This window comes from Littorina saxatilis, linkage group LG9 (assembly GCF_037325665.1).
Source record: "Littorina saxatilis isolate snail1 linkage group LG9, US_GU_Lsax_2.0, whole genome shotgun sequence".
NCBI lineage: Eukaryota > Metazoa > Mollusca > Gastropoda > Littorinimorpha > Littorinidae > Littorina > Littorina saxatilis.
This window is the reverse complement of record NC_090253.1, coordinates 28,697,448-28,710,764: the sequence shown is the minus strand read 5'-3', so window position 1 is coordinate 28,710,764 and position 13,317 is coordinate 28,697,448. Positions and strand designations below refer to the sequence as shown.

The 13,317-nt window shown below is 41.3% G+C and overlaps 1 protein-coding gene across 1 annotated transcript; it reads left to right on the top strand.

Moving 5' to 3' along the window:
• Positions 1–769: 769 nt before the first annotated feature.
• LOC138975814 (TLC domain-containing protein 2-like) lies at positions 770–12,137 on the top strand. Its single transcript, XM_070348576.1, has 5 exons — positions 770–1,067; positions 1,258–1,340; positions 5,843–5,925; positions 9,104–9,275; positions 9,990–12,137. The coding sequence occupies exons 1-5, from the start codon at positions 847–849 to the stop codon at positions 10,196–10,198; spliced, it is 768 nt and encodes a 255-aa protein (XP_070204677.1). The 5' UTR covers positions 770–846; the 3' UTR covers positions 10,199–12,137.
• Positions 12,138–13,317: the final 1,180 nt, after the last annotated feature.

Below are 13,317 nucleotides of genomic sequence, written 5' to 3'. Positions count from 1 at the left end.
TTTGTATAGGTGTGTGTCTGTTTGTATAAGAGAGAAAAAGAGAGAGTGGGTGGGTGGGTGTGTGTTTGTACGTGTGCGTAAGTGTATGTGTGTTTGTTTATATGTGCGAAAGGGGGTGTGTTTGTGTGTATGAAGTGTGTGTGAGAGAGTGAGTGAGTGACGGTGTGAGTGAGTGTGTACGTGTGTAACTTGGGGTATGTGTGTGTGTGTGTGTGTTCGTGTGTGTTTGAGAGAGAGAGAGAGAGGTTTGTCTTTCGCTGGGGTATGCAGTGCCTTGGCGTTGCACATCTACTTTATTGACAGTTATAACCAAAACAAGACTCTTGTCTTGCATTACTGAGTATAGTTGTATACTTTTGTGTATTTCTTGCTGTTTTGATTTTTTTCCAACTCAAAATTGGTTATGAAATTAAAACACTTACCTGTCTCAACCTTTAACGATGGAAAATTATTAATTAAGAATAATTTATAAATAATAATTTATCATATATAGACGCCTGTTTTTAGAGCTTTTCTTGCGTGCAGTGTTCACATAATGATATTACACATAACATTATTTAGCAATTTCAAATGTTTGCTGTTGACTAAAGAGGGAACTGAATCGTTCCTTCTTTCGATTGTAAGTGACGTATCAGGTGCCTGCACTTTCAATGCAACTTGCTCTCGAATGGTTTATCCCTATTCAGTACAAATCCCCAGTTGGATCGACATGCAATGCGGTCTACATATCTCTGGTCATGGCAAGTGCTTCTGCACTCGTGAACACTTCGTCGCCTTGATGACAAGAGAGCTGGAAACCTGTTCAGGTTTGGCTTCAGGTTATACCCGTGATTTCCTCCGATAAACATGGAGTCTTTGCAAGGCAGAAGTGAAATTTGGCCAGAGACTATAGCACAAGCTCCAGTGGGTATTTTCATAATTTTGCTGTCCGCGTTTCTGTTTTATCTCTCATCGCTTGTTACGACACGCCTGAGCCCTACAGGAGCGGGATACTGTTCTTGGAGATGGAAAAACATCAGCATTTCTTTTCTTCACGCCTGTATCAGCGGCCCCTGGGCGTTGCTGTGGTGGGTTGCGAGTTTTGATCTCTCTTTCGATAAGTTTCTGAAACTCCTGAGGTTTTGTTGTCTTCAGGAACACGCCCATCGTATACAGTGTTGTATAATCACAAATTAGGTCAAGTTGACGACTGCTATGGCTGCGAACTTGTTTCCCCGATTTGCTACGTCATTTCACCATGTTTCCCGTCTTTTGCAGTTTCCTCGACACACCAAAAATGGCGGAGGATCTTATTTCAACTTATTCTTCGTTTTCCTACGCGCTCATTTCAATGTCTGTGGGTGAGTTTTGCGTAACTGTCGAGTATCGCCAAGCGTGAATAAGTTATGCCTCTTCAATTTATCGCGCCTTACGTAACTGGGTCACGGTGCACAGGTACATGTGACCTTACACGGCTCATTTTGAGGTCGAATGTTCATAACAATTGGTCATTACGCATTTTTCTTGACAACCTTCACTAATGACTGATAATTAATTGGGCATGAATAATAATTAACTATATATAAGCTCATGAGAATGTCTTACTTCCCCTCATAGCAACAGTATGAGAACAATCTGTTCGTGATTACTGTGCACTCCTGTTCATCTTGATACATGGGCAATTTATACATAGGCCTATGATATTATAATCATTAATAACTGAACTGATGAGAAAGCTTTTTTTACAAAATGCAATTTTGTGTGTGTTTATATATGATATAATAATCATTGATATAATAACTAAACTGATGAGAAAGCTTTTTTTCACAAAATTCTAACTTTTTACGTGGTGTAAAATCAATAATAATAATAATTTATCAGAGAAGAACAGGACGGCATCAACATCATGTTTGAAGAAGCCAGCAACAGCTATATATAGGGCTTTGTAGGAAAAGTTTGTGAGCGATTTTCACACCTGTTGGCAAATTGATTTGTATGGTTACTGGTGCTTGTAGCACCAATGAAAATGGGTGCGTATCGCTAGCGCTACGTGTCATTTGTGCTACGTGTCATTTGTCCTACGTGTCATTTGTGCTACGTGCCGCTATCGCTACGTTGATTAGTGCTACAAATAATTTGTCTATGAGTCGCTATCATTCGTTCATTATCACTACGTGTCGACAGCACTACATCTTTTAGCGCTACGTGTCATTATCGCTACGTGTCAATACCACTACTTACTGACGACTTTCTCTTTCTCATTTTTTCTCTCGCTCTCACTCCTTCTGGTTTGTGTGTGTATATATGTATGTCTGTTTCAGTGTGTGTGTGTCTGTTTCAGTGTGTGTGTGTGTGTGTGTGTGTGTGTGTGTCTCTCTCTCTCTCTCTTGCTCACTCGCTCTGTCTCTCTATCTGCCCCCCCTCTCTCTCTCTCTTTCTTGGTCACTCGCTCGCTCACTCGATCACTCTCTCTCTCTCTCTCTCTTTATTACACACACACACACACACACACACACACACACACACACGCACAAACGCATACGTACACACGGTATCGTACACACAAACTCACACACAGAAAAACATCCGTGTATGTATATACGGTATCATGCGAGAGAGAGAGAGAGAGAGAGAGAGAGAGAGAGAGAGAGAGAGAGAGAGAGAGAGAGAGAGGGGGGGAGAGAGTGGGGAGGGGGAAAGAGCGAGCGAGAAAGAAAGAGCGAGAGACTGAGACAGAAAGACAGATGGGGAGAGAGAGGGGATCGGGAGAGACAAGGAGAGAGCGATGTAAAAGAGGAACAGAGAAAGAGAGAGAGAGAGAGAGAGAGAGAGAGAGAGAGAGAGAGAGAGAGAGAGAGAGAGAGAGAGAGAGAGAGAGAGAGAGAGAGAGAGAGAGAGAGAGAGAGAGAGAGAGAACTCAGAATGGTTTATTATACTGTACTAAGGCCACAGACTCATATACAAACCACGGGGGATGGGGGAAGAACAAAGAACAAACAAAAAAACACACACCAACAACAACCATGAAATAAATACGTGGTGAAAAAAGAGAGAGAGACAGAGACACAGAGAGACAGAGACAGACAGACATACAGATCCGACAGACAGCCAGTGCAGACAATATATATACACACTCACACGCACACACAAAGGGAAGTGTCTGCCGTTTGAACATGTAGTATAGTGCTATCGACACGTAGCGTTATCAACACGTAGCGCTACAGTACATTGGTTTTTCAAAAATAGTGATATCGACACATAGTTCTATTGAGACGTAGTGATACTGGCATGTGTGAATTGTGGCAATAGCACTACGTGCCGATAGCACTACTGTTTTTGGCAATTTGTGTCGATAGTACTACAGAAAATAGCGCAAACGATACGTAGCACAAATGACACGTAGCGCTAGCGGGACGCACCGATGAAAATCCCTCTTTTTTCACAATAAAAAGCCGGTTGTAAATTAGTGTTGTGTGCTCCTGTGGAGCAGTGCTTTTAGTGTGGGTCATATAAATCTAAAAAATATTTGTGATGGATTTGTTTGTGGTTTTGATAGAAGAAGGAATGTAATTATGTTAATAACTGTACGTAACCCAGCAACAAAAAAATGAGTAATTTTCGGCTGACACATGCATACATGTTGCAGACACACACACACGCTTGTATACTTGAACAACATTTTCTTGCTACTAGATTCCAATGAAAGAAAAAATAAAAAGCAGCCTGACACCATAAGAAAAGGAAGTTAGCATTAGATAGTGAAACCTTCATTCTGAGGTCTTTAAAACTCCATTTCTTTTAACCTTCGCCCGACCGGGTTATCGACTACACACATCGTGGGGCCGTGCGGACCCATGCTTCTCAAAGAAGGAAAAATATGCATACCCTTCCGTAGACCCATTCTTTCCAAAGAAGCAAAAACGTGCATCCCCATCCGTAGACGCCGTGGTTAAATTTTCGAGAGAAGTTATTAAATTTAATTATTAATTTAATTATTACCGTGCGGACTAAAGCTTCTCAAAAAAATGAAAAACGTGAATACCCCTCTGTAGATGTCGTGGGGCTGTGTGGACCCACATTGTTTTGTATTAATTTCGCTCCACGCGACTTGCTTATTAACTCCAAAATTAAACAGATCGTAGAAAATGATGTTTAGAGCCAATTGAGGTGTAACGAATGACGTCTCACAACGTGCCGGGTCGTCCTTGGCGGTCAAGAAAGCCGCCGCGATCATTGCGTAGACGACACTTCTAGACCACCAATATTTTTTGTGTCTGAGGCATTCTTAAAAGCTCATTAAAACATTCCAAGTGGTTTAAGAGATATTTGCAATTAAACACCTTTCTGGGTCCACACGGACCCACGACGACCGGCGAAGGTTAAGATCGTATTTTTAAAACAAATCTTACTTTCATTTCAAAAGAAGGGTCAATTCAAATGCATGTCAAGGCTCCAGTTTAAAAAAAAAATCTTTCTCAGAGTTCTACTAGAAGCATTAAATTGACACAGCATACATGTAGCTGGGGCGGGGACATAGCTCAGTTGGTAGCGCGCTGGATTTGTATTCAGTTGGCCGCTGTCAGCGTGAGTTCAAACCCACGTTCGCCGGAAATTTATTTATCAGAGTCAACTTTGTGTGCAGACTCTCTTCGGTGTCCAAACACCCCCCGTGTACACCACATTGGGGTGTGCACGTTAAAGATCCCACGATTGACAAAAGGGTCTTTTCTGGCAAAATTGCTTAGGCACAGTTAATAATTGTCTACCTATACCCGTGTGACTTGGAATAATAGGCCGTGAAAGGTAAATATGCGCCGAAATGGCTGCAATCTACTGGCCGTATAAAATTTCATCTCACACGGCATCATTGCAGAGCGCCTAGAACTGTACCCACGGAATATGCGCGATATAAGCGTCCTATTGATTGATTGATTGATGTAGAGCAACGGTTTTCTATCGAATCCATCCATATCCGGTGCAGAAATATGACAGCAATCATGCCAGGTATTGGATCAACCAGTATCACCTAAAAGTCAGAAAGAAAAGTTCCCTCATAAAAAAAATGAAAGGTCACTCAATCACAACAGCCAGTCAAACTAAGCGTATCAATATAAAGAGAAAACCGTATTCTGATTACAGAAGAAAGCAACAACTGTTAAAATGCAATCACACTCAACAACTTTTTGCAGCTTATCTAGATCCCTTTTCCAATATTTACTTTCTTCTTCTTCTTCTTCTTCTGCGTTCGTGGGCTGAAACTCCCTCGTACACTCGTGGTTTTTTTTTGCATGAGTGGAATTTTACGTGTATGACCGTTTTTTACCCCGCCATTTAGGCAGCCATACGCCGTTTTCGGAGGAAGCATGCTGGGTATTTTTGTGTTTCTATAACCCACCGAACTCTGACATGGATTACAGGATCTTTTTCGTGCGCACTTGGTCTTGTGCTTGCGTGTACACACGGGGGTGTTCGGACACCGAGGAGAGTCTGCACACAAAGTTGACTCTGAGAAATAAATCTCTCGCCGAACGTGGGGACGAACTCACGCTGACAGCGGCCAACTGGATACAAATCCAGCGCGCTACCGACGGAGCAACATCCCCGCCATTTGTTACTTTCAGCTGGTTTGGTCTTTTGGTTTGACATGTACAGTTGATGACTCTGCCTCAACTGCCCCTCCCTTTAGTTTTAGGATCTCTTGTTTTTGAGACTTCATTCTCTTTAAGATCCGATTTTTGTTAGGCTTTCTTTTCATCCCCCCCCCTCTTCCACTTTTAAGACCCCCTAAATCTATGTAGAAGGATTAAGGCAGCATGTACAATTATTATTGCTATTAAGGTCAACACTGTATGTCTCTGTGCAGGTTACTTTGTTTATGATATGGTGGACATGGTCGTGTGTCAGAGAACGCGGCAGTCTCTGGAACTGGTGGGACATCATGTGGTGGTGAGTAAGGGCTCATGTTGTTGCCGTCTTTGACTTGACTGCTTGAGTTTAACGTCGTAGAGACATGTATTGGAAGTACTCTTGAGGATGTGGTGTGATTTTTAAAAATTTTCATTACTTTATTGTCCCATCGATGGGAAATTCGGGTCGCTTCCTCCCAATGGAAAACTAGCAGCAACAGAGTCGCGCTCACCAGGTGTATGCGTGTTTAGGTGTAATCCCCCACCTGCACATATGGCAGAATGACCGAGGTCTTTTACGATGTCTTTTACATGCAACAGTGGCGACACGGGAGTGGAACATGGATACCGTCTCTGAGTCTGCACATAAAGTTGACCCGTATACGTCCCAGCCCGGATTCGAACTCGTGACCCTTTGATCACAAATCCAGTGCTCTGCTAATTAACTGAGCTACCTGGCCCCCATTTTGGCGGGGAAAAACCCTTTTTGGCTGTCTTCTTTGACACGCCAGCATTAGGCTTGTCTTGTCAGAGTATCGACAAACGTGTATGATGATGACGAGATAAGGTATGTGTGACATCATGTTATCCAAGCCCTGAAGACGTTGCCTGTAGGCTTGGAATCTATACCGTGTACATGTGTGCACACAGGGGTAATACGACAAAGAGGGGCTGCATCAAGTGAACTGTGAGACTAAGAAATAAATCTCTTGACGAACCTGGGATTCGAACCCACGCCAAAAACTACAAACTGGATTTAAAGCCAGCGTGCTACTGGCTGAGCTATGTCCCCACCCCCTTTGTGGTATTTGTTTCGTGTTACTGTGGTAAACTGGGCTGGAGAAGTTAATTCGACAACTGCAACCTGTAATGGGCATCCCCAAATTGAGCAATATCCCGGATTAGGCGAATCCCAGACAAAACTAGCAATGAGATCAATATGGCGATCAATAGTTTGGCACTATTTTCTGGCATCGGTCAATGCAACAAGATTTTACTAATTTGCATCATGCTCAACTCTTTCCTCTGAGGTTTCTTTCATCCAATGTTTTTCTGATGATGAATGTATTAATACGATAGGGTGGCCAATTATGTATGAATAGAGCAGTGCCCTTTATGTATGAGTCCTTGGCAGTTGCCAATTATCAAGGCGCCAATTGTTGGCAGCAGCGGTCGATCGCAGTCTCATCAATGTTAATGTGATGGTGAGAATGAGATATGATGGAGACACGTTTCAGGGTTTCATTTACTAGTGCGCCATTGGCGCATTAAATCTGAAAATGTCCCATCACAATTCCCTTCAGTGCGTCAAAGGACGCATTGAGATTACTTACCACTGCGCCACCAAATGTACACTTTACGTCAGATTACACACAACCACACATAAACACACACACATACAGAGATAACACGATATAGCAGCTAATTCTCAGATGGCACCATATTGCACCATTTTACATCTTTGGTCAAAACGCGTTCAGGCCTCTTTGGCGCTTCTTGCCTTCGACTATGTCCCATCGGAATTTGGTTGAGGGGGACAAATGTCCCATTGCCTTTTTCTCCCAGGCTAAACCCTGCGTTTATATCTTTGAAACTTGCTGTATAGGATGATGAGTGTTACACCTGATTAATGTAACAGTTGACTGAACTGTACATGAGTTTTTAGTTTTTAGTACAGTCGAACTTGCCTTGGCGATCGATCACCTGCCCGTTATGATCTTTCCAAAGGATCCCCAACAAGGTTTTGTTCTATATAATTCTTTCTTTAGCGACCACCTGTCTCACAGTCTGTGAAAAACACTTTAGGTCGGTCCCTTAGGTTGTGGTTTTAGACAGGTTCAACTGTATTTATCATGTGACAAGACCTCAGGGTGTGGCCAATCAGTCAAATGCTGTTGTACACTTTACAGTGTACAGAAGAGCACACCAGACTGAAAAACTAAATGCGGTGTTGCAGTTCTTCCTAATATCCCTTTAAAGGTACTGAACTTGTCAAATCCAGGTGCACGGAGCCCCTGGGGCTTTTAGTCATACCTCAGGCAGCTATCCGTTAGAAGAACTACCAAGTTTCATTGACTTGCACCCAAAGAGTCGAGAACTGCGATTTTTTTACGAATTAATTTCGTACTTGGACCCGGCTGGTCTTGACCTATTTTTGGATCTAAATTTAGATCAGGTAGATCACCACATCATGCACAAAAAGACACGTCACTAGCAAACTATGTCAGACGTCATCATGAGTTTGTGTAAAACAAAATGGAGGCCGGAATCACTCAGTTGAATCGAACTCCGACCAAACACCACGTAATAACTAGGTTAATTTATGCACTCGCGTGAACAAGAAACTGTCGAGCTTCACAGATGTCGTCGTTGGGTAGTTTTGGGTTTGTTTTACTACCATAGGAGGATTTTTGAACTGTAAATGCACTCAGCTGCAACAAAAACGCAAAACGAAGGCTGTGAGCTGCACTGTGCCTTTAAAAGCTGAGGTCATGCAAGAGAGATTAGCATTGTTGTGCGTCTTACATCACGTGGCTGTGTTGAAAGAAGCTTTTTGACTGTAAGGATCTTCCTGGAGTTTTGTTGTCTGGTTTAACGCTGACTGTACATTATTTCGTTAGTGTGAATGCATTTTTCATATACATGAAAGCACTTAAACGGCTTTTTGTTTGTTTTGAGAGAGAGAGAGAGAGATTGTGGTTTTTTATTTTATAAATGTGCCTCAGTCTTCATTGATGTTTGCTAAAAGAGCACAGCTGCTCCTGTTGAGAGAGAGAGAGAGAGAGAGAGAGAGAGAGAGAGAGAGAGAGAGAGAGAGAGAGAGAGAGAGAGAGAGAGAGAGAGAGAGAGAGAGAGAGAGAGAGAGAGAGAGAGAGAGAGAGAGAGAGAGAGAGAGAGAGAGAGAGAGAGAGAGAGAGAGAGAGAGAGAGAGAGAGAGAGCAGTAAGGGGGTGTGAGAGAGGGGGTGTTTTTATGTTTGTGAATGAAACAAAGAGCGAGAGGGAGGCAGAGAGAGGGACTGACTGTTTGTGCATGTTAATAAGTTTTGCTATATTGATGTGTATAACACAAGTATGATAACTATCAACAGTCTGGCTCAGTAATAGGGGTGGGGCCAGGAAGAGGTTAGAATATCAGCACACAGAAAATCGAAGTTGCATCTTTCTTACATGTTGTTCACATTTTTCAACATGTTTCTTTTGTGGCCTTTCTTTGCAGATAATTGCATGCTACATGGTTGCCGTGACAACACAACTGTATGTCGGCTATGCAGTGGTGGGTCTTCTAGTGGAGCTGAATTCCATATTTCTTCACATGCGACAGTTGATGCAGATTTGCGCCTTATCCAGGAAGAGTGGGTTCTACCGACTCAACAGCCTACTGAACATGGGTAAATATTCTTATCACAAGATGCATTGGCGGGGATGTAGCTCAGTCGGTGGCGTGCTGGATTTGTATCCAGTTGGCCGCTGTCAGCGTGAGTTCGTCCCCACGTTCGGCGAGAGATTTATTTCTCAGAGTCAACTTTGTGTGCAGACTCTCCTCGGTGTCCGAACACCCCCCGTGTGTACACGCAAGCACAAGTCCAAGCGCGCACGAAAAAGATCCTGTAATCCATGTCAGAGTTCGGTGGGTTATTGAAACACGAAAATACCCAGCATGCTTCCTCCGAAAGCGGCGTATGGCTGCCTAAATGGCGGAGTAAAAACGGTCATACACGTAAAAGCCGTGGGAGTTTCGGCCCATGAACGAACAAACAAACAAGATGCATTTATTGAGCGTTTCACACGGTGAGCCACACTGTCTTCATGAGAAGGAGTGTGCCTTTAACCGAAGTATACCTGTCATGACAGGCCACCTGCAATTTAAGGACACTTTTGGCTGGTCCTAAAGGTGTTCTTTCATCGCAGGTGTCTATAATAGAGAATTTTTTAGTATAAGTTTTTAATTTGAATTTTTTTTAAAGCAACACTTTCTGGTTTTTCTTTCTGTTTCAGACACTTTCATTGGTTTTTTTTTCGCATTTTGGAATTTATAAGAAAATTTTTTAATTTTAAGAATGTTTTAAAGCGACGCTCTATAGTTTTTCTCTTGTGTGTTTCAGGCACGTTCATCATTTTTCGCATATCCCTGCTAGCTTGGATGACTCGCTGGATAGTGATCAACAAAGATTCTGTGCCGCTGGTTTTCTATTCCATGGGGAGCATCGGTCTTGCCATCATGACGCTCATGAACATCACTCTCTTCTACAGGCTTCTGCGCAGCGATTTTTTCAGCAAGAAAGACAAGGAGAGAGTTTCGAAACAAGAATAGTAGCTGATTGCACAAAGGGGGATAACTGGTTACGGGTTGATATTATTAATCAAAGTGTGATGTAACTTCTTCATTTGAAAACCTGTACAGGGAGAAAGATCGATTGTGTGTGAGTGTGAGTGAGAGTGTGCATTTGCCGTTTCATGTGTGTGTGGGTGTGCATGCAGTAGGCGAGAGCGTGCATTTGCTTTTTCATGTGAGACTGTGTGTGTGTGTATGTGTGTGTGTTTGGTATGTGTGATGTAACTTTTTCATTTCAAAACCTGTGTGTGTGCGTGTGTGTGTGTGTTTGCAGTATGTTTAGTGTTGAAATATATTTACAGTGGTCTCCAACATTTTTGCTCTTCTACCTTGTTTTAAAGAAATGGTCTTTATACTTTTTACATTTAGTCAAGTTTTGACTAAATGTTTTAACATAGAGGGGGAATCGAGACAAGGGTCGTGGTGTGTGTGTGTGTGTGTGTGTGTGTGTGTGTGTGTGTGTGTGTGTGTGTGTAGAGCGATTCAGAGTAAACTACTGAACCGATCTTTATGAAACTTGACATGAGAGTTCCTGGGAATAATATCCTCAGACGGTTTTTTCATTTTTTTGATAAATGTCTTTGATGACGTCATATCCGGCTTTTTGTAAAAGTTGAGGCGGCACTGTCACACCCTCATTTTTCAATGAAATTGATTGAAATTTTGGTTAAGTAATCTTCGACAAAGCCCGGACTTTGGTATTGCATTTCAGCCTCGAGCCTTAAACATTAATTGATGACTTTGGTCATTAAAAATCTGAAAATTGTAATTAAAACTATTTTTTTATAAAACGATCCAAAAACACTTTTATCGTATTCTTCATCATTTTCTGATTCCGAAAACATATAAATATGTTATATTTGGATTAAACACAAGCTCTGAAAATTAAAAATATAAAAAATATGATTAAAATTAAATTTCCGAAATCGATTTAAAAATAATTTCATCTTATTTCTTGTTGGTTCCTGATTCCAAAAACATATAGATATGATATGTTTGGATTAAAAACAAACTCAGAAAGTTAAAAAGAAAAGAGATACAGAAAAGCGTGCTAACCTGCTCAGCGAAACCACTGCCGCGCTATTCTGGATCGTCAATTTCACTGCCTTTGCCACGAGCGGTGGACTGACGATGCTACGAGTATACGGTTTTGCTGAAAAATGCAGTGTGTTCAGTTTCATTCTGTGAGTTCGACAGGTTGACTAAATGTTGTATTTTCGCCTTACGCGACTTTTTTATTTTTTATTCTGGGTTATTCAGTGATAACTTTTGGGAGAAGCATGACGAGAAATACCATATATGCATGGACTATACTTGCTGCAGCCTTTAGTTTTAGTTTGTTACACAAAAAGTGGGGGGTGGTGGGAGGTACTTAGGCTATACTATGCAGTCACTCTGAATAAAAATGATGAGGATAATAATATGGTCCCGCAGTGGGGCACTGCGGTTATGAAATTAAAGGCCCCTCCTGTTTTTGGAACCGCAGGAGCTTTCTAGTTTGCTGTTAGGTAGATTTTTGGTTCCTCTTTCCTGTCATGCTCTCTTTTTCTTCATGAATTCTTTTCTTTTTTCTGCCTTCTTGCTCATTCACCTGTATTTTTTTCAAAAATCTCTTCTCTTGCCGCTTGTCTCGCGATTCATGTATAGTTTAATCTGTTAGTGTTCTGATGTAAGTCCAGCAGTAGATAGGTTAAGCCTATTTTAACATACTGGAAACTGGTAATCTTCCAGTAGGTATTAATTTAGTTTTACTAAAGCCTGCTGGGACACAAGTAATGGGTTAGTGCATTTGTAAACAGGAATCGCTTGACAAGTGGCCCCCTTCATCCCCCCCTTCCTCGTCCTGATATGGCTCTGCGTAGTCGGCTGGACGTTAAGCAACAAATAAACAAACAAACAAACAAACAAATAATATGGCGCTTATCCTAAAATCTTACTAGACTTTGCAAGACTGTCAAGTTACGATAATTCTTGTTGCTGTGGGCTGCAAACTTGTGATCTCAAGATGATAGAATAAGCTGGTATGGTGCTGGGTAAATCCTCTCAAACTGACAACAGTAATTTTGGTAGCGTAATGATTAGATAGTTTAGATCGGTGTGTTTCAGCCTACTGCGTACCGCTTTTTTGGGTTAAATTGTTAGCGTTGTAATTAATTAAGCTTTTTACAGCTTAAACATACACTGAGAGAAATGTTTATGAATTGATTTGTTTGCTAGCAATACGGTACATTTAAAGCACTCTTGCTTCACCTTATTTGATTGAAAGTGTAATTGTTTTTTTAGTAGATTTTTTTTTTTTTAGCTTTCTGCATGAACTTCTTTAAAAGAGATGCTATATTTTATGCCAAAGTGTCTTGCTAACAGCTCTGTACACACAGTTTGTAAAAGACAGAGTCTTTTAGTTTTGTAATGCAGTTTACTTTTGGAGCTTTTGAAAAGCCTTTGTGGGGGTGGTTTATAATGAGTGTTGTGCTTTTGACAAGCCTTTGTGGGGGTGGTTTATAATGAGTGTTGTGTTTTTGACAAGCCTTTGTGGGGGTGGTTTATAATGAGTGTTGTGTTTTTGACAAGCCTTTGTGTGGGTGGTTTATATTTATTGGTTTTTGTGTGCGTGTATGTTTTGTTTCTAGTTTATCTGAAAAACTGAAGGCATGAGAGTACATGTATATGGACAACTGTAGAAATGAAATCAAATTGCAGTTAATTGATATGTTGATTGGACATTCTGAGAATTATATTGTTTATATAAAAAATGTGCATGGAGGTGATCAGTGTGTGTTTTTGATATTATTCATGAAACGTACATTGTGCTTGTATCAATCACCTTTTCTAATTCCTGTGTGTGTGATTGGTTATACCTGCCACATGTAATAAGACTCCCCTGGAGGTGAGGAAATATGTTTTGGATCTTACAGAATTAAGTGACCATTTAGATCATCAGTTTGTGGAACTCCCAGAGCTTGTTAATTTTGGCAGATGGCCTAATTTTATCTGACTCATTGCTCATGGTCATTTTTAAAAGTGACCACAAACATTTTTTTTGAGCTTCTTTTCTCTATATTCTTCTATTTCGTTGGAACATTTTTCTCGTTTGGCCT